The sequence below is a fragment of the Ranitomeya imitator genome, chromosome 9 (assembly GCF_032444005.1).
Source record: "Ranitomeya imitator isolate aRanImi1 chromosome 9, aRanImi1.pri, whole genome shotgun sequence".
Taxonomy (NCBI): Eukaryota; Metazoa; Chordata; class Amphibia; order Anura; family Dendrobatidae; genus Ranitomeya; species Ranitomeya imitator.
The window spans coordinates 41184307-41206386 of record NC_091290.1 but is presented as its reverse complement, the minus strand read 5'-3'; the positions used below and the strand labels follow the sequence as shown (position 1 = coordinate 41206386).

At 48.4% G+C, this 22080-nt stretch overlaps 1 protein-coding gene across 1 annotated transcript in view; it reads left to right on the top strand.

Moving 5' to 3' along the window:
• ATG2A (autophagy related 2A) overlaps positions 1-22080 on the top strand; it is a 173575-nt gene that overhangs the window by 30351 nt on the left and 121144 nt on the right. Inside the window, exons 7-9 of the mRNA XM_069738813.1 lie at positions 7741-7837; positions 9086-9247; positions 9366-9508. Coding sequence (XP_069594914.1) covers positions 7741-7837; positions 9086-9247; positions 9366-9508 — 402 coding nt within the window. The remainder of the gene's footprint in view (positions 1-7740; positions 7838-9085; positions 9248-9365; positions 9509-22080) is intronic.

Sequence of the window (22080 nt, the reverse complement as noted above, 5' to 3'; positions counted from 1 at the left end):
GTGGTGACGGGACTACAAAGGGAGTTATTTCCACCCTATATAAGGACCTTATGCACACGTATCTGTTAGATTTCCCCATAAAGGCCAGAGCTAAGTGGGAGAGGGACTTGGGTCAGGTGGAGAAGGAAACATGGGAATCGGTGCTGGAGTGGGTTCCGCGATTGTCATTGAGTGAGCCGTATAGGTTGTCGCAGCTCTATATTATACACAGAGTATATAAATCTCCGGAAGTGATACATAAAGCGGGGTTGCGTGCTGATTCTGAGTGTCCGAGGTGTGGGTGTGAGAATGCAGGAATTTATCATATGATGTGGACGTGTCCTAGATTGGCCGCTTTTTGAGTGGTAGTTTTGAGTCGGGTGGAAGGAGCGTATAAATGTAGAGTCCTGAGAGATCCGATAATATGCTTATTGGGATACGTGGATGAAATAGCAGTGGACAACACCTGGAAGATTGCAATCGCTAGGTTACTGTATATGGCTCGGAAAGTGATAGCGCGGAACTGGATAAAGGCAGAACCACCTGCGAGGAGGGAATTTCTTCAATATGTACAACATGGTCTAAAGCTGGAAAAAGGTGTTTACAAGAGACGGGGGAAAATAGAGATGTTTAATAAAATGTGGTCTCCATGGCTTGAATTGGGATGAGGAGTAATAGAAGTTGGGTACTATAGGCTTCAGATAGGTGAGAACTACTTGAGGCACTGGTGGCCTCAGGGGAGTTTAGACTTGGGATGAGCTGTCCTGTGGGGGGGGGGGGGGGGGGGGTGGGTTGTTGTGGGTATGTTGGGGATTCTTAAATTAAGAAAAGATGTATGTAACATATTGAAATGTGGATGAGAGAATGATGTTTTCTCTTTTTCTGTTTATCGTTAATAAAAATCTATTTAAATTAAAAAAAAAAAAAAAAAAGAAGGCGACTGACTTTATGGCCAATGCTTCCTCGGAATCAGTTCGGTTCGCAGCAAGGAACAACGCCTTATCTAACGCTGCAAGAAGAGCTCTATGGCTCAGGTCATGTTCTGGCGATACGCAGTCAAAGAACAAGCTGTGTTCAATGCCTTTCTCCTGCCATCATGTTTTTGGTCCAGTATTGGATGAACTGCTTGAAAAAGCAGCAGACAAGAAGAAAGGCTTTCCTGAGGAAAAGCCGAAAAATCCACCGTCCTTTCGTAGGACTCGTTCCCATCCCAGACAGGACTATAGAGGGAAAGGCGGAAGATGGAGCTACCTGAAAGGGGGTAGAGGTAGAGGTACCTTTCAGGATCAGAAGCCAAGAACTAACAGACAATGATGCCAGCTTAGTGGGTGGAAGACTCCAGTACATACAGGGCTGGCAGAAGATCACCCAAAATTCTTGAATCTTAAGTACGATAGAACGGGAGTACAGAATAGAATTCAGCCAGTTACCCCCCAGAAGATTTCGTCTGACTCAGACTCAGTCCTCGACAGTTCACCAGAGACTTCTAAATGATATTCAGGAACTTATCCAGATAAGAGCCATCATTCCGGTACCCCACTCTCAGAGGTTCAAGGGACACTATTCAAGCCTATTCTCCATAAAGAAACCTGGTGGAAAATACCGTACGATCATAAATCTAAAACCACTAAATCTGTCGGTAACTTACAAACAGTTCAAGATGGAGTCCCTCAAATCCGTAATACCTCTAATCCAGAAAGGATCAGTAATGAGCACTTTAGACCTAAAAAGTGCTTACTACCAGGTTCACATCTACGCCTCACACCAACAATATCTGAGATTTGCTATAAAAGACGGAGATCACATTCTATACTTTCAGTTCTCGTGCCTGCCGTTCGGCCTCTCGTCTGCTCCTAGAATCTTCACCAAACTCATGGCAGAGGTGATGGCCTTTTTGAGAGAAAAAGAGATCTTGATCGTCCCTTGTCTGGACTACATCCTGCTTATAGCAGACTCCTCTCAACAGATGGAGAAGAACTTAAGAATGACAATGTCTGTTCTAAAAAGCCTAGGATGGCTAATAAATCTTAAAAAAATCAAACTTCAAACCCGAGACAAGGAAGTTATTTCTTGGAGTGATCCTAGACTCAGCTCAGGAACATACGTACCTCCCGCAACACAAGCAAGAATCATTCAAAAGAGAGATTCAAATATTGCAAAAGCAAAAACAGACCTCCATAAGGAAGGCCATGCGGGTGCTTTGGTTAATGACATCATGCATTTCCAGCGTTCAATGGAGTCGGTATCACTCAAGAGCCCTGCAGCAGGAAGTTCCTTCACTTTGGGACGGCAGGGACACAACCCTGGACAACAAAGTGCGTCTGTCCAGAGACGCAAAAAGATCACTGTCATGGTGGACCATACCCACAAACCTCGAGAAAGGAAGACCTTGGAGAACATCTCCGTGCGTGAACATCACCACGGATGTAAGTCTCAAAGGCTGGGGAGCCCACATAGAGGAAGACTACTCTCAAGGAACTTGGGCCGCGTCAATACGAAGCAGGTCTTTAAATTACAGAGAGCTCAGAGCTGTCTGGGAAGCTTTAGAGACATATCAGGAAAATTTAAAGGACCAGCACATCCATATTTTCTCAGACAATTCAACAACAGTAGCCTTCCTACTTCACCAAGGAGGTCCAAAACATCGTCATTTACCAGACCTGTCAGATACAATATTCTCCTGGGCAGAGCTCACAGTCAAATCAATAACAGCAGTTCACCTAAAAGGCACTGAAAACCAGGTAGCAGACTTTCTGAGCAGACAAAAGTTATGCCCCACAGAATGGTCCTTAAATTAGGAAATCTTCCTCCACTTAACCCAACGCTGGGGTTTCCCGGAGGTGGATCTATTCGCCTCAAAGAAAAATACAAAAACAGAAAGGTTCTTTTCTCTAAATCCAGGGAACAGACCATCAGGAATAGACGCCCTGGCTCAGAAGTGGGATATGAATCTGGCGTATGCTTTTCCTCCATTGGCTCAAATACCGAGAGTATTGAGGAAGATCCAGGAGAGCCAGACATCAGTAATACTAATAGTTCCATATTGGCCCAAAAGGAGCTGGTTTCCTCTACTGAAATAGATGTCCATCTACCAGCAAGACCGGATCTTTTATCTCAAGGCCCTCTACTTCATCAAAACCCGAATCTGCTACAGTTAACAGCATGGATCCTGAGAAAGAGATCGTAAAGTCAAAAGGCCTCTCAGAACCAGTTATTGCCACTATCCAGAGCAGTAGGAAGCCTGTGATTTCTGCAATATACGGGAAGATATGGAAGAAGTTCTGTTCACAGAGTACAACTCCTGTGTCAGTCCCTCAGGGCTCAGATATCCCTAAAATCCTAGATTTTCTCCAGTCAGGGTTTGATAAAGGACTAAGACCTAGTACGTTAAAAGTACAAATTTCAGCCCTTAGTTCCTTCTATGACTTTCAGTTAGCTACCCATCCATGGATAGTAAGATTTGTTAAGGCCATCCAAAGTCTTAGGCCTACATTACGCAGTACAATACCTCCTTGGGATTTAAACCTGGTTTTGAATGAACTTTGTAAAGAACCATACGAACCACTAGATCAAGCAGACTTAAAAGCCGTAACCTTTAAGGCCCTCTTCCTAGTAGCAATAACATCAGCGAGACGTATCGGCGAGATTCAATCCTTATCCATTAAAGATCCATACCTGAAAATTCAAGATGATTGTATCATCCTTAAACTAGATCCCGGGTCTCTCCCTAAGATTGTTTCCGACTTCCATAGAAGTCAAGAGATTGTTCTACCCACATTTTGCAAAAATTATAGTAATGAGAAGGAGCGTTCTCTTCACGCCTTAGATGTCAAAAGGACAATTCTACACTAACCAAGAGATGACAAACAATTGGAGAGTGGACTCTAACCTATTCATCCACATGGCCGGAAGAAACAGAGGGAAGAAGGCATCCAAAGCTACTCTAGGTAGATGGATTAAGTCAACTATCAGGGCAGCCTATATCTCGGCAGGGAAACCCCCACCGGAAAGTCTCAAAGCGCACTCGTTGAGATCAGTCTCGGCCTAATGGGCAGAAAGCGCTGGGGCTTCTATGGACCAACTATGCAGAGCTGCAACTTGGTCTAGATCAAATACCTTCTGTAGGTATTATAAATTAGATGTTACAGCAAAGCAACAAACTACATTTGGGAGGAAAGTCCTCCAAGCTGTAATCCCGCCCTAAAAAATAGGAGTTATTTGGTATTTCTCCTGGTGGTGCTGTCAGGAGGGACGTCCTGGAAAGTAGGAATTAGTCCTACCGGTAATAGTGTTTCCAGGAGTCCATCATGACCGCACCCCTTATATACCCTCCCTTGAGTTCCTGTCTGATATGTGATGTAAACATGTGAAGAAAGGAATTCCAATAAAATAGAGTTGCATCCATCCTGGTGTGGTACTTGGGAAAATCCCTTAAGGGTGGAGGTGGGGAGGGGCTATTTAACATCTTCTGTGTTCCCGTCCCTATCAAAGATAAGAAGGACAACCTCCTGGGGGTGCTGTCATGATGGACTCCTGGAAACACTGTTACCGGTAGGACTAATTCCTACTTTTCGCATCCCGCCCTCCCGAAGCGGGAATGCGCGCTCGGGTTTTTTCCCAGGCCATCCAGTCGCTCTGACAAGACGGAGTGATTGTCCCTGTCCCAGAGGATGAAAGGTTCTGCGGTTTTTATTCAAATCTGTTTATGGTCCCCAAAAAGGATGGAACAGTAAGGCCCATCCTGGACCTAAAGCTCTTGAACAGATTTGTCAAAGTCTGTCATTTCAGGATGGAATCTCTCCCTTCCGTCATTGCCTTGATGGAACACGGCAAATTCTTAGCATCCATCGACTTCCGGGATGCGTACCCCCACATCCCAATCTTCCCACCTCATCAAAGGTTTCTTCGCGTCGCCGTCGGCCAGGAACATTTTCAGTTCACAGCCTTGCCTTTTGGCCTCGCCACCGCCCCCAGAGTGCTTCCCTACCTAGACGACTTACTGGTCAAATGCCCATCTTTCCGAGCCTGCGCGGAGTGTGTCCGCATTTCCTTGGATACTCTTTCTCGGCTGGCCTGGTTGATCAATTTAAAAGTCATCTCTTGTTCCAGCTCAACGGATCTCCTTCCTGGGCATGACGCTGGACACTTCCCTAGGGTTGGTGCTTCTTCCTCTGGACAAGGTCCTGGCTTTTCAACAGTGGGTCTGGAAGCTTCTTCAGCCGTCCCCCTGTTCCATCCGTTTTGGCATGAGGATTCTCGGGAAGATGGTGGCCGCAATGGAGGCGATTCCATTTGCGCAACTACACTTCCGTCCCCTCCAGCACACTCTGCTGGACGCATTGGACGGGAATCCGTTTTCCCTCGACCGACTGTGCCCTCTCTCTCTCCTCGGGTCAAGCAGACACTCCAATGGTGGATGCTCCGATCCTCTCTTCTCCAAGGGAGGTCCTTCCTCCCAGTCCATTGGCTGGTAGTCACTAGCCACAGTCTCCTAGGCTGTGGAGCGGTCTTTCGCCATCACACTGCGCAGGGAACCGGGACTCATCACGAGTCTCGTCTTCCAATCAATATCCTGGAGATACGTGTGATTCGGTTGTCCCTAAAGCGGTTCCACCATCTCCTAGCAGGCCGCCCCATCCGTATTCAGTCGGACAATGCCACGGCTGTGGCTTCTATAAATCAGGGGGGCACCCACAGCAGAGCTGCAATGTGCGAGGTAGAGCACGTCCTTCGCTGGGACGAACACAACCACTCGGTCATATCTGCTGTTCACATTCCAGGAGTGGAGAATTGGGCCGCGCATTTCCTCAGCCGGCAAGGCCTTGCCTCAGGAGAGTGGTCTCTCCATCCGGACATATTTCAACAAATCTGCCTTCGTTGGGGTACTCTGGACGTAGACTTGATGGCTTCCTGGTTCAATGCCAAGGTACCTCAGTTTGTGGCCCGATCCCGGGATCCCAGAGCAATCAGGCGGACGCGCTAGTTCTTCCTTGGAGTCAGTTTCGCCTCCCTTACCTGTTTCCCCCCTGCCCCTGCTTCCCAGAGTCATCAGGAAGATCAGGGCAGAGGGTGTCCCGGTAATTGTCATCGCCCCAGATTGGCCTCGGCGAGCGTGGTATGCAGAGCAGGTACAGCTCATCGCAGACGTTCTTTGGCGCCTACCAGATCGTCCGGATCTACTTTCTTAGGGCCCGATCTACCACCAGGACTCGGGGGCCCTGTGTTTGACGGCATGGTTGTTGAATCCTGGGTTCAGACTCAAGCGGGTTTTTCCCATGAGGTAGTTTCCACCTTGATCAATGCCCGAACGCCGGTGTCATCGCGCACCTACCATCGGACCTGGAGGATCTTCTTTGATTGATGCAGAAGCAGAGGTCGTCCTCTGATGTTTTTCAACATCCCTACCATCCTGGATTTCCTCCAATCCGGTCTGTACTTGGGGCTTTTGCCGAGTTTCCTTAAAGGGCAGGTCTCAGCCTTGTCAGTCCTTTTTCAGCGAAGAATTGCTTCCAAACCTCAGGTCAGAACGTTCTTTCAGGGAGTCTCTCACGTCGTCCCTCCCTACTGACTGCCTCTAGAGGCTTGGGACCTTAATCTGGTCCTAGGTGTCCTGCAGGAATCTCCCTTCAAGCAGTTGCAGGACATCTCTCTACCTCTACTTTCATGGAAGGTGGCCTTTCTCGTCGCGATTACCTCGATCAGACGAGTCTTGGCGTTGGCTGCCATTTCCTGTTGGACGCCGTTCCTTACGTTTCCACCGGGACAAGGTGGTCCTCAGACCGTCCCTACTTTCCTCCCGAAGGTGGTGTCTTCCTTCCACCTCAATGAGGATATCGTATGTCCGTCTCTTTGCCCTACTCCAACGCACCGCGTGGAGAAGGCTCTTCACTCCTTGGATCTTGTTAGAGCTCTCAGGAAGTACGGGTCCAGGACGGCATCTTTTCGACAGACGGATGCTCTGTTCGTGCTCCCGGCGGGACACCGGAAGGGACTGGCCGCTTCTAAGTCGACAGTCGCCAGATGGATTCCGTCAACTATTCAAGAGGCTTACCGCATCAGAGGCAAGCCTATCCCTGCGGGCCTCAGGGCACACTCCACTCGGTTGGTGGGTGCTTCCTAGGCCATTTGGAATCAAGCGTCTGCAGAGCAGGTTTGCAAAGCTGCGACCTGGTCTAGCCTGCACACCTTTTCAAAGCATTACAATGTCCATACTCGGGCATTTTCAGATGCAAGCCTGGGTAGGCGTATTCTGCAGGCAGCGGTGGCGCACCTGTAGACAGCAGGTGCTATAAGTTTACACTGTTGGGTTGTTATTTCCCACCCAGGGACTGCTTTTGGACGTCCCACGGTCTTGTGTCCCCAATCTGGCAATGGAGAAATAGGGATTTTTGTGTACTCACCATAAAATCCTTTTCTCCGAGCCACTCATTGGGGGACACAGCACCCACCCTTGTTTTTGGCTTGTTGCCTATGATAAGTGTTTTAGTCTCTAACAAGATTTAACCGTAGGAACAACATGTCAATCTCCTACTGCTTGGCTACGAACTGGTGTTATCCGGAGAAAAGGATTTTACGGTGAGTACACAAAAATTCCTATTTTGATAAATATGAATTTTTCTGACACTGTGGTAATGAAAATGTTTTTTTTTTCAGTGTTTTTTTTAGTCCCTCTAGGTACAACATCTGCCTGTGCCGTTGCAACCCATAAAATCGCTCTCTTTTCAATCTGCTTCAGCCAATATTGTTTTTTCTATTTTGTAGATGGAGATTGATGGGAAGATGGGATCTCTTCATATGTTCCTGAATCCACATCAGATGGCTAACTTGCAACAACTTTTAGATGCTTTAAGTATTTCAGGTACAATATCTGGTCCTCTACTTATCATTGCATTATGTGGTTAAAACAGCACGCCAGCCAAATATTTTTGGCTGTATACCACTGCATAGGCTGTTAATGAAGAGTAATGTAGATGTTTTAGTTGATGATCCGTTCTGGCTTCTTTGCCATCTTGTTTTCTTTTTTCCCTCCTCTGATATAGATATACGAATGCAGATTATATTTCTCACAATGCCTTTTGACTTTGCCATTGGTGATGAAGTCTCATCACATTTCACTGGCTGCTGTCTAATGACAACCAGTGATAGATTAGTGACATAGATCTGCTGTCCTCAGACTCACACTGCAGTCTCTACTTCCTGTGTTATGAAGCTTCAAATTGTCAACCTGCCTCTTGCTTGTGATAAGTTTCTCCCTGTCAGCTCTTGTAAAGCTGCATGTTGTAGAAATGCACTGTCTATTTTGCACAGTAGTTTTAGATTCATATGTGCAGTTTGTCAAATGAGGTTCTATGGACTCACCTACTATATCACTGCTCTCATACATAAAGAAGAAAGGACTTTTGCTCCACCGAGAGATGGATCGGGATGGTTGCACTAGATATAAAGGTGCAGAGCGTCAGCGCTGCGAGGAGAGGTTTAATACTAGGTGATGTCATCCTGTAGTTCATAGGAAGTCACTTTCTGTCTACACATAAACGTGTACTCCACTAGTCACAGAGAATTGCAGCCCCCAATGAAAGAGTAAATGAATGTAACTGAGGTGGGAGGAAACAAATTGCAATATTGCTGGCGAGTTACCATTTCATTTGCAAACTTTGCAGAACTGCTACTTTATTTTTTACAGGGGTTGTCCAGTTTCAGAAAACCCCTGTCCCAGGCCGTTTGCTTTCAAAAAGCAAACTGTGCTTTATTCATCCTTTCCGGGTCCAGCATGGCGTCTTTGTCACTTCTTTACCTGTCTGCTATTGTCTGCAGCGCCGATATAAAGCTAATCAGTAAGCTCAACGGCTCTGCGCATTTTGTCTACTTATGCAGACCTGAGCTCACTGATTTATATGCATCATTGTTAACATGACGTCGGCGATGCAGACCATAACAGACACCGGGAGCAGAAGTGGTGACTCTGTTCTGGGCCCTGGGGAGGGTGAGTAAAGCACAGTTTCAGTTGATTTATTTTTTTTTTTTAGAAGACAAACTGTGTGGGAAACCAGGGTTTAAGTATCAGAAAAGCCCATAAAAGGATGCTGACATTGGTTTTCTATTACAGAATCAAACAGTGTTAGAGAGAAGTTGCTGAAGAGTCGCCCTTTAGACATGGAGGATCTGAAGCTCATAGAACAGGATCTGAACCAGCAACTTTATTCGGGACCTGGATCCTTATTTATGCCGGATCCTGAACTTATTCCCTTTCAGAATCTAGAGAACGGAGGTGAAAATTTTACCAGTTTTCCTGTGAACGTTTTCCTTCAGAATAATATTACACTAAGAAAAGTAAAACTGTGATGTATGCAAAGGAAATGTGTATTTATTTATTTTTTCTTCCCCAGATATGTTTTTCTCTATGGCGGCCATGACAAACAGCATCACGTCTGTCCGATCTGCAAATGACTTATCAGATGTGGATCTAGATTCTTCAATTTACAGTGATCACAGCAGTGCCCCGTTTCAGGGGACCGCCTTTGCTCCCGGAGTAAGTGTGGACAGTTCTACAGTAAATAATGGACCCGGCTACTCAACTGTTTTCATTCGTATAATTGGAAACTTGTTAAAGGGAATCTGTCATGTCTCCAAACGCTATTAACCTGCAGATACAGGGTTAATAGCATTACAAAGCTTTTTTCTTTTTCTCTGATGGATTGATCTGCTGAAAGCTGCCTAACTTAGGCTTGTGTTATATTCTGATAAATAGCATTGCAAAGCTGTTGAGCTGTTTTGCTGAAAGTGCGTCAAAAGTGAAAAAATGAGTTTTATTCCTCTTGTGTGCCGCTGGCTTTCAGTCATTCAGGCGTGCTGGTGTGGCTACAGTCACTGCTCAGTACACAGTAAGCAGTGGTGGTACTCATGCCCCAGCACTTTGACAGCTCGCTTTTTTCCGGGCATCTGTGCTTGCTGCTAATTAAAGTGTTGTGTGTGATTATAAATCCACTCCGGACACACCTCAGTGACTGAAAGCTGGGAAGAATAAAGTTAATTTTTATCCAGGAGCTGCGCTTTCTGTGCGGCGTCTGGTAAGTATTGTAGGGCCACATTCAGTATTTGGTGGGTATCTTCCATTAGTATTTGTAAGTCAAAACCAGGAGTGGGTGATAAATACAGAAGTGGTGACGTGTTTCTGTTATATGTTTCCTTGGATTGTTCCACTCCTGGTTTTGGCTTACAAATACTGATGTAAAATACTGACCAAATACTGAACGTGTGAACATGGCCTAGCACTATTAACCTGCAGATTAACCCTATTTCTCCTACGCCTCATTGGGGGACACAGGACCATGGATGTTATGCTGCTGCCACTAGGAGGACACTAAGTAATACAGAAAGAATAGCTCCTCCTCTGCAGTATACACACTCCTGCTGGCTCCAAGTGAACCAGTTCTTGCTTAGTGTCTGCAGGAGGCACTTGGGTCTGCTTTCAGACCCCACCGTTTTTATTTTTAGTCTATTTTTCTTTTAACGGAGCGAATGAGGGCAACGGACCCTTTCTAGGTTCCCATCTCCCCAGAACCATCAAACAGCAAGAACGCAGAGCGTCCCTCCCCGTACTCTTTCCTGCATCATTGGATGCCAGCCCTGAGCTCAACTTACGGGCGACGGTTCCTTCGCGTTCCGATCTCCCCCTTCCATAGCAGGCGACCACATGGAGTAGCCCTCCATCTACCTCTCCTGGAGCCAGGTGCATAGCCGGACATGATGTTTATGGCGTCCGTGCAGCCCCCCACTGCATCACCACTGTTATAGCGGATGATGGAAGGCGGCAGAAGCTCTCCACCCCCTCCCTGACTATGGCGACGGTGGATTGAGCACCGGCCCACCGCATCTACCGTGAGTACACCTGTGGGGCCGAGGCGCTGGGGGGCCCTGGTCCTTGGGATAAGGGAGGTCCGCAGATATCTTTAAAGCCCGGGTCCGTGGGTCACGTCGCACAAATAGCGGTAGCGACACTACAGGCTGCAACCGCAAGCTTAAAATTTAGCCCCCGGCTTTTCCCTCTTCCAGGCCAGAGCGTTGGCTCTGCCCACCGGCAGTTACCGCCGCCCACTCTCTCTGGCGCTTCTCGTTCTGCGAGAAGCGCCTTCTCTTCCTGATCTCCGCGGCCATCTTTGGACACCCACAGGGCTGATGCTGCAGCGCTGCTCCAGCGTTCTGAATAACAGCTTCAGGGAGCAATTTCTGTGGACATTGCTGACCTCCCTCGTGGACTCAAGACACAGGATCTGGGTAAGCTGCAGAAACATAGCTTAACCCTTCCCCTGCTAGTAAGCGCTCTCCTCAAGGCTACACTATGTCTCAATCATAGCCTAACAAAATGTCTGGGAAAACCCTCACTGTGTTTTTTGCTGCTTGTACCGCTTGTTAGGTATCTCTTCCCCGGGGTCACAATACTGCGTTATGCTCAGCTTGTGAACCGGTGACTGCTCAGGAACCACCTGTTACTGATACCGAACCCAGTGAGCCTAGTCCCACTGAGTGGGCTACCTCCCTTACCCGGTCTATGGCATCCCTGGCCAAAGCGTTAGACTCGTTCCGAGACCCTTCCTCTAACCAGGTCACTCTTACGGACAACGCTTCCGATGATCAGAACCCCTTGTACACTAGGGGTCGTACCTTACCAAGGACCTCTCGCTCTTCCAGGAAAAGGACTCATGCCTTGTCCCCAGACCATCACCGGGAATCGGGTTCTGAGAGTTCAATTTCTCGCTCCCCCTAGCTTGGGGCTAGTAGAGAACCTGTCTCGGAGGACTATTCTGACACATTCCTAGACCAGAAATTTCAACACGATCAGGAGACTCTCGACTCTCTCATTGAGTCAGTAAACAAGGCCCTGAAGCTAGATGAGGAACCTTTATCTAAAACGGATCATGCTGTGTCCTTTAAGAGGACCAAGCGGACTCACAGAGTGTTCGCCACTCATCCCGAATTGAAGGAAATTGTTGAATAAATATTCCTTTGCTCCTGATCTAAGAAAAGATTCGTCACAGTCTCCTCCGGTAGATACATCTTTTGCCGCTACGTCGGTGGCTAAGGCTATGACCCATTGGGCTGAGGTCTTGTCTTCAGCTGTTCTGGATACCAATCTTCCCCCCGAGGTAGCAGACCTTGCTACTCGGATAGCCAGAGCTGGGGATTTTCTAGTGACTGCGTCTCTGGATGCCGCTGACTGCGCTTCTCAAGCAGCAGCAAACGCCATCACCATTCGGAGGTCCTTATGGCTCAGGGACTGGCGTGCGGATTCTGCTTCCAATATCAGAGCGGTCGCCTTTTTGGTGAAAAACTCCATCAATTAATTTCCGACGCCACTGGAGGGAAGCGAAATTTCTCCCACAACAGAGACCCTTTTGGAACCAGCAACAGCAGGCTCAGTCCCGATTTTTTTTTTTTTCGTTCCAACTCAAATTGGTCCTCTACTTCCACATCTTCCGGACCCGGCCGGGAACAACGTAGGGATAGAGGTCCTAGGCAGTCAGGATCCAGGGGGTCCTGACCGGGCAGATCTCCCACACAATGACTCCCGGTGGTATCCGGAAGAAATCCTCAAAGTGGGCGGCCGCCTGCTTTTCTTCACTGACGCGTGGCTCTTGGTCGTTCACGACGAATGGGTCTGCGACCTAGTGTCCACTGGATACAAGATAGAATTCTTCTCTCTTCCACCAAATCGTTTTTTCCTGTCTTCTCCCCCCCAGGGCAAAGGCATCAGAGTTCTTCCAAGCCATAAGCTCTCTAAAAGAAGACGACGTTATTATCCCGGTCCCTCAAAGCGAAAGTTTCAAGGTTTTTATTCAAACCTGTTCATTGTTCCAAAGAAGGACGGTACAGTACGGCCCATACTGGACCTAAAACTGCTGAACAAGTCCGTCAGGGTACAACGGTTCTGAATGGAATCGCTTTGTTCTGTCATCGCCTCCATGGAAAAAAGGTGAGTTCCTGGCGTCTATAGACATCCAGGATGCGTACCTCCACATTCCAATTTTCCCTTCTCACCAGAGGTTCCTTCGCTTCGTAGTTCAGGAACAACACTTCCAATTTGTTGCTTTGCCTTTCGTCCTCACCACCGCTCCCAGGGTATTTACCAAGGTCATGGCACCCGCCGTGGCCATCCTTCACACCCGAGGCGTGGTGGTGCTACCGTATCTAGACGATATCCTCATCAAAGGCCCCTCTTTCCGCTCCTGCAAGGAGGCCGTGAACATCACAATGGATTCTCTTTTCTCGCCTGGGTTGGAAGATAAACTTCAAAAATTCTTCCCTAGGACCGGCTCAGCGAATTTCCTTTCTAGGAATGATACTGGACTTGTCCCAGGGGTTGGTGCTTCTTCCCCTGGAAAAGATCTCAGCCTTACAGCGGGAAGCTCAGAAGCTCTCTCAACCTCGCACTCACTCTCTGCGCTTAAGTATGAGAGTCCTTGGCAGGATGGTAGCAGCCTTGGAGGCGATTCCATTTGCCCAATTACACCTCTGTCCTTTACAGCATGCCCTCCTGGCTGTCTGGGACAGGAACCCATTCTCCCTTGACCGTCGGTTCTTCCTTCCCCAGCGAGTCAAACAGTCTCTCAGGTGGTGGATATTGAAGTCCTCCCTGAATCAAGGGAAGTCTATTCATCCAGTACATTGGCTGGTTGTGACAACAGATGCCTGTCTTTTAGGCTGGGGAGCGGTGTTCTTACATCATACTGCTCAGGGCCGCTGGTCATTTCAGGATTCACGCCTTCCGATCATCATCTTAGAAATTCGGGCAATCAGGTTAGCTCTTCTCCAATGCCATCTCTTCCTGGCGGGTCGTTCCATCAGGATTCAGTCCGACAATGCCACTGCAGTGGCATACATCAACCGACAAGGGGAAACCCGCAGCATGGCAGCCATGAGCGAGGTAGGCTACATTCTCCATTGGGCCGAGGAAGACCGCTCAATGATTTCTGCTTTTCACATCCCGGGAGTGGACAATTGGGAGGCAGATTTCTTCAGTCGTCAAGGCCTCGACTTCGGGGAGTGGTCTCTCCATCCGGAGATCTTCCACCATATCGGCTGTCGTTGGGGAACTCCAGACGTGGATCTGATGGCCTCAAGGCTAAATTCCAAGGTTCCCGACTTCATAGCTCGGTCCCACGACCCAGCAGCCATCGGTGCAGATGCACTCGTACGGCATCATTTTCGGCTTCCGTACATATTCCCCCCTCCGTACATATTTCCCCCCCCCGCTCCCCTTACTGCCGAGAGTCATCAAGAAGATCAGAGCGGAGGGAGTACCGGTAATTCTGATTGCACCAGATTGGCCGCGCCGGTTGTGGTACGCGGAACTAGTTCAACTAGTTGCTGATGTTCCCTAGCGATTACCGAATCACGCAGACCTGCTATCACAGGGCCCCATTTACCAACAGAACTCTTAGGCCCTGTGTTTGACGGCATGGCTGTTGAGTCCTGGGTTCTAACCTAGCCAGGTTTCTCTCCGGAAGTCATCTCTACTATGATCAGCGCTAGAAAACCTACGTCTATGCGCATTTTTCATTGCACTTGGAAAACCTTCTTTTCCTGGTGCAACGACCGGGGACGTTCTCCTCTTGAATTTTCCATTCCTTCCATCCGTGAATTTTTACAAACGGGTTTGGACTTAGGTCTCGCCCTTAGTTCTCTCAAGAGGCAGATTTCAGCCCTGTCCGTTCTGTTCCAACGCAGGATTGCCAACAGATTACAAGTGAAGACGTTCATTCAAGGAGTCTCCCATAGGTTGCCACCCTATAAGATGCCGTTGGAACCTTAATCTGGTCCTCGGAGTCTTGCAAGAAACTCCTTTCGAACCTCTACAGGAGGTTTCCCTGTCATTTTTCTTGGAAGGTTGCCTTCCTGGTTGCGGTCACGTCCATTAGACGAGTCTCAGAGCTGGCGGCTTTGTCTTGTCAAGCTCCGTTCCTGAATTTTCATCAGGATAAGGTGGTTTTGAGAACATCCCCGTCCTTTTTGCCAAAAGTTGTCTCATCCTTTCATCTCAATCAGGAGATTGTCTTACCGTCTCTCTGTCCGGCACCAGTACATCGCATCGAGAAGGCCCTCCACACACTGGATTTAGTGAGAGCTCTCAAGAGGTACTTCTCGCAGACGGCGTCCTTCCGCAGGTCAGATGCCCTGTTTGTGCTCCTGGAAGGGGCCAAGGAAGGGGTTTCCCGCTTCCAAGGCGACAATAGCCAAATGGATTCGTTCAGCTATTCAGGAGTCCTACCGAGTCAGAGGTCATCCTGTCCCAGCAAGGATTAAGGGTACCGTCACACTATACGATTTACCTACGATCACGACCAGCGATATGACCTGGCCGTGATCGTAGGTAAATCGTAGTGTGGTCGCTGGGGAGCTGTCACACAGACAGCTCTCCAGCGACCAACGATGCCGAGGTCCCTGGGTAACCAGGGTAAACATCGGGCAACTAAACGCAGGACCGCGCTTAGTAACCCGATGTTTACCCTGGTTACAAGCGTAAAACTAAAAAAAACAAACCACATACTTACATTCTGGTGTCCGTCAGGTCCCTTGCCGTCTGCTTCCCGCACTCACTGACTGCCGGCCGTAAAGTGAAAGTGAAAGCACAGCCGCTGTGCTCTGCTTTCACTTTACTGCCGGCAGTCACAGTGCGGGAAGCAGACGGCAAGGGACCTGACGGACACCAGAATGTAAGTATGTGCTGTTTTTTTTTTTTTAGTTTTACGCTTGTAACCAGGGTAAACATCGGGTTACTAAGCGCGGCCCTGCGCTTAGTAACCCGATGTTTACCCTGGTTACAAGCGAACGCATCGCTGGATCGCATAGCTAGATCGGTGTCACACACACCGATCTAGCGATGACAGCGGGAGATCCAGCGATGAAAGAAAGTTCTAAACGATCTGCTACGACGTACGATTCTCAGCAGGATCCCTGATCGCTGCTGCGTGTCAGACACAGCGATATCGTAACGATATCGCTGGAACGTCACGAATCGTACCGTCGTAGCGATCGAAATGGTATAGTGTGACGGTACCCTTAGGCTCATTCCACTCGGTCAGTGGGTGTGTCTTGGGCCATCCGTCACCAAGCTTCGACAGCACAAGTTTGCAGAGCTGCGGCCTGGTCCAGTCTGCATACGTTTACAAAACATTACTCTATTCATTCTCAGGCCTCGGCAGATGCGACCGTCGGCAGACGAATTTTGCAGGCGGCTGTGCCGCATGTGTAGCCTGTGGGTACAAGGAGCAATTACAGTTGATTGTTACCCACCCAGGGACTGCTTTAGGACATCCCATGGTCCTGTGTCCCCCAATGAGGCGTAGGAGAAACAGGGATTTTTGTGTACTCACCGTAAAATCCTTTACTCCGAGCCAATCATTGGGGGACACAGCATCCACCCTGTTAGCTTAACTGTTATGATAAGGTAATTCAGTACCACAATGGACATAGAGGTCAGAGCACATACAGTGACCTGACAATAACCCAAAAACATAGAACGAGCTCTGAGACGTGGGAACTCTGCTGACCGCAATCCCTAATCCTCTCCAACCACACTAGAGGCAGCCGTGGATTGCGCCTAACGCTCCCTATGCAACTCGGCACAGCCTGAGAAACCAGCTAGCCTGAAGATAGAAAATAAGCCTACCTTGCCTCAGAGAAATACCCCAAAGGAAAAGGCAGCCCCCACATATAATGACTGTGAGTTAAGATGAACAGACAAACGTAGAGATGAAATAGATTTAGCAAAGTGAGGCCCGACTTTCTGAACAGAGCGAGGATAGGAAAGGTAACTTTGCGGTCAACACAAAACCCTACAAAAACCACGCAAAGGGGGCAAAAAGACCCTCCGTACAGAACTAACGGCACGGAGGTACACCCTCTGCGTCTCAGAGCTTCCAACAAGCAAGAAAAAACAAATAGACAAGCTGGACAAAAATAACAGCAAACAAAATAGCAAAGCGGAACTTAGCTATGCAGAGCAGTAGGCCACAGGAACGATCCAGGAGGAAACAGGTCCAATACTAGAACATTGACTGGAGGCCAGGATCAAAGCACTAGGTGTAGTTAAATAGAGCAGCACCTAACGACTTCACCACATCACCTAACGACTTCACCACATCACCTGAGGAAGGAAACTCAGAAGCCGCAGTACCACTCTCCTCCACCAACGGAAGTTTCACAGAGAGAATCAGCCGAAGTACCACTTGTGACCACAGGAGGGAGCTCTGCCACAGAATTCACAACACTTAACGGCTTTGGTTTTCTGTGTTGGCTTGGTTTTGACATAGTTCATCCTGGTTAAATGTTAAGCTCCTACTGCTTTGTTACCGAACTGGTTCACTTGGAGCCAGCAGGAGGGTGTATACTGCAGGGGAGGAGCTATTCTTTCTGTATTACTTATGCTGCTGCCACTAGGAGGACACTAACACCCATGGTCCTGTGTCCCCCAATGATTGGCTCGGAGAAAAGGATTTTACGATAAGTGCATAAAAATCCATGTTTCCACAGGTTAATAGCGTTTGGGAAGATTATAAGTCCCCTTTTCATAGGTTGTTGTAACACTGGCAGGTTTCATATCTTGGATCCTTGTCTCATAACCAAATTAGAAAACACTACAAATTGTTTTTTGCTTTAGTAAAAAAACACAATATAGACAAATATATTCATCCACTGTTTCTTCATTATGCCAGAAATTAACATTTTCTAATTTATTTGGCAAAAAAGGAGCAAATTTAAAAAAAGAAAGTCGAATTAACATGCAGTTTTTAAAAAGATGATTAGGTTGCACAACTAGTAGAACGGTGTTCAAAGGATCCTGCATAATACAAGGAGTTGTTTTAGGCTATGTGCACACAGAGTTTTTGGAGCATAAACTGAACGGAAACTCTTAAACTTTCCTCCAAAGCACCTCAAAACTTTGAGCTTCTGCTCCAAAAGTGACTTTGTGTGCACATAGCCTTATGTGCATACCCAGTTTTCTGTTTTTTTGCTGAAACTTAAGTAAAAACTTTCCAAATACTCCTCAAAAATTAAAGTTTCTGCTCCAAAAACTCAACAACAAAAAGACTTATTGGCCACATATTGTCACTTGTAAAGTAAACATGAAATGTGTAAATGGCTTGAATGTATTAATAACGATAAAATCAGATGTACTCTTGCACTAGCCCCCATGAGTCCAGTACAAGCCACTCCAGTGGTCTGCGTCATGACTGGGAGTAATAACATCCCATTCTCCGATTTCTTGACCATTTGTGATTGGTTGTAGCAGTCAGATGGCTAGAATGGCGCATCATCAGATATGTCTCTGGTGAAGAGTGCCGCTTCAGCCACTTTAAAGAAGACTACAAGAGCGTTCTGCGCTTGGTCCACAGGGGTTAGAAGAACTGAGCAAGCCTGATCTTATTGTTTTTAATACACCTCCACTGTTTATAAAAAATGTAATAGGTTAGACAACCTTTTGAACATTAATTAGTCTAATTGATCAAAAAGTTGTTGAACCTGTTCAGTCACAATAATTATTAGACTGTATTATGATCAAGATTAGGTAGCGCAAAATGTAGACGGGGTATATTTACTTCATCTCTTGCAAATGAACAATGTCCATTGAGTCGGGTTGTCGGTGAAAAAAACTTTCTATTTAATTATTTATTGTGGGCATTTATTGTGATATATTTTGTACACATTAAATAGCTGAAAGTGATTTTGATTTCTCTATCGTCTCTCATTGGGGGACACAGGAACCATGGGTATATGCTGCTGCCACTAGGAGGCTGACACTATGCACAAAAAAAGTTAGCTCCTCCTCTGCAGTGTACACCCCACCGACTGGCATTATGCACTTCAGTTTAGCTTAGTGTCAGTAGGAGGTGGACACGGGTCTTTCATTAGACCCTTATCTACCTCAATGTGCGTCCTTTTCTTACAGGTTTTCCGGAGGGATACAGGGTGAACAGTCACACCTGTAATCCCACATTATGGACTATGAGTATGGCGAGTACTGCCACCCCGTATCCTCATGGATCCGATAGCAGGACCATGATCCTAGCACACAAGCGTGCTTAGAAGTTCGGTCCTAGCTCCGTCCCCCACCCACTCACCCACCAGAGCCTGTCGGTTGGAGACGAGGACGTCCACGATCAGCTCCAAGGATGTCTGGCACCTTTCTCAGTTAAGGTTAGTATCGGATGGCGTGGGAGATTTTGAGGTGAGTTTTCCCCCACCCATCCCAGTTAGGAAATTAGGGATCCCTCTGGGCCTCTTTATTTTATTAAGGACTGACAGTTACTTGTTCGGCAGGTCCCACAGGGCAGGGGCAGGCCGTGCTGATCGCTTCCCCTCCTTGTTTCCATGGGGGGGGCTGCTCTCTGTTCCTTCCGGTGTGGCGGCTTTTTCAGCCGCCCTGCCTTTTTTATTCTCCCGGCTGGCCATCACTCTCTGCTCTGGCGGCCTCTACAGGCAGCCCCGCGGCCTACTTCCTCCGGCGGCCACGTTCCTGGCAGGCGGATTTATCTTCTAAAAAGTCCCTTACCAGCCTGCCCTTTTAAGGTTCATGTCTCTTTGGTTCTAAATTATGAAATTATTAAGGACGCCACCGGGGGCACAAGTTTTCTTCCCCAGTCTAAACCTCGTCGCCCTCCTCCTAGATGGCAATTTCGGCCCTTTCGTCGTTTTGCGGCGTCAAACTCCTTTTCCCAGCAGCAGCAGAGGCCACAGGCACGTCAAGAGAAGAAGTCGGTATCCTTTAGACCCACTCCTTCCTGGCGTTCCCGCTACTCCCAGGGTAGATCTTCCAGGTCCAGGGATCGTTTCTTCGAATCCTGACCTCCAAGGGACCCCGCTCTAGTTCCGGGTTTCTTCGCAGCCATCGCTTCTCTCCTCAAATCCGGAGTAATTGTTCCCGTCCCAGAAAAATTACGGTTCACAGGTTTCTATTCCAATCTTTTTGTGGTACCGAAAAAAGATGGCAAGGTTCTTCCCATTCTGGATCTCAAATTGCTCAACAGGAGAATTCGTCTGAGACACTTCAGGATGGAATCCCTTCGTTCGGTAAGTGCTTCCATGGAGGCTCAAGAATTTCTGTGTTCCATAGATATTCAGGACGCCTACCTCCATGTCCCGATATTCCCGGGACATCACCGATTCCTGTGCTTTGCGGTGCTCCAGGACCAATTTCCGTTTGTCGCCCTGCCGTTCGGTCTCGCAACTGCTCCCAGGGTTTTCACGAAAATTATGGTGGTGCTGATAGCCATCTTGAGAGTCAGAGGACTGGTACTTTTTCCGTACCTCGACGACCTCATAATCAAGGCTCTGTCCTTTTCTCAGGCTCACGAGAGCCTGTCCATCGTCCTCGACACTCTAGCCCCTTTCAGGTGGCTTGTCAACAGGAAAAAATCCTGTCTTGTTCCTTCCGAGTGCTTCGTCTTTCTGGGCATGCTCTTCGACACTCGTCAGACCAAAGTCTTCCTTCCCGAGGACAAGAGATCCATCCTTCGGGGGGTACGCTTGCTCCAGGGTCCTCGGTTTCCCTCCTTCCGATCGGCCATGTAGGTTCTGGGAAGGATGGTTGCAACATTGGAAGCAATTGCCTTTGCCCAATTTCATTCCCAACCTCTTCAGCAGGCCATCCTGTCACAGTGGGACAGGTCTGTCTTCTCCCTGGATCATCCAATTCGACTCTCTCCACGGGTCAAACGGTCGCTCAGCTGGTGGCTGACGTCACCTCTCATCTCCCAGGGCAGGTCCTTCCTTCCAGTACACTGGCACGTGGGGACGACGGACGCCAGCCAGCTCGGCTGGGGTGCGGTGTTTCGTCACCTGACTGTTCATGGTCGTTGGTCGGCGCAGGAGTCTTCTCTGCCGATCAACGTCCTCGAGATTCGGGCCATCTTTCTCGTCCTTTGTCACTGGGAATGGATTCTCAAGGGTCTACCTATCCGAATCCAGACGGGCAATGCCACGGCGGTAGCATATGTCAACCATCGGGGGGGACTCGGAGCTCCTTGGCCTTGGCCAAGGTATCAAAGATCCTCCTCTGGGTGGAGGCAACGGTTCTGGTGATATCCGCGGTGCATATCCCCGGCGTGGACAATTGGGCCGCCGACTTCCTCAGCCGCGAACGTCTCGCGGCAGGGGAATGGTCCTTGCATCAGGAGGTCTTCCATCAAATTTTGTCTTCGATGGGGGACTCCGGACGTGGACCTCACGTCGTCCCGAATGAACAGGAAGGTTCCTCGGTTCGTTTCCAGATCTCGCGACGCTCTCGAAGTGGGCGACGACGCTCTGGCCATTCTTTGGTCACAGTTCGTGCTCCCCTATCTGTTCCCACCCCTTCCCTTGCTTCCCAAGCTGTTGAAAAAGATCAAGGCGGAAGGGGTGCCTGTCATTCTGATCTGCCCGGATTGACCCAGGAGAGCTTGGTTTGCGGAGATTGTCAATCTTCTCGCGGACGCCCCCTGGCGCCTTCCAGACAGGCCCGATCTGCTGTCTCAGGGTCCCATCTGCCACCCGAATTGTTGGTCGTTCAGTTTAACGGCGTGTCTATTGAGACCGCAGTTCTAAGAGCGTCCGGCCTTTTGTACCGGGTGATTCACACCATGATCCAGGCTAGGAAGCCTTCGTCTTCCAGGATCTACTATCGTACCTGGAAGGCTTACTTTCGTTGGTGCGAGTCCAACCTATGTCCTTTTCCTTGCCTTCCTTTTTGGCCTTCCTTCAGGCGGGACTGGATTCGGGCCTTGCTCTTAGTTCCCTAAAGGGCCAGGTTTCTGCGCTCTCTATCCTTTTTCAGAAGACGTTATCTTCTTGGCCACAGGTTAAGACCTTCCTTCAAGGAGTAGCCCATACTGCCCCTCCGTACAGGGCCACTGTGGATTGATGGGATTTATATCTTGTGCTGGACGTTCTGAGAGGGTTCCCCCTCTGAGCCTCTCAGGGAGGTTTCCCTGTCAGTTCTATCTTGGAAGGTGGCCTTTCTTGTGGCCATCACTTCTATTAGCCGCGTTTCCGAGTTGGCGGCACTTTCTTGCCGACCTCCTTTCTTGGTTATCCACCAGGACAAGGTGGTCCTCAGGCCTCCGCCTT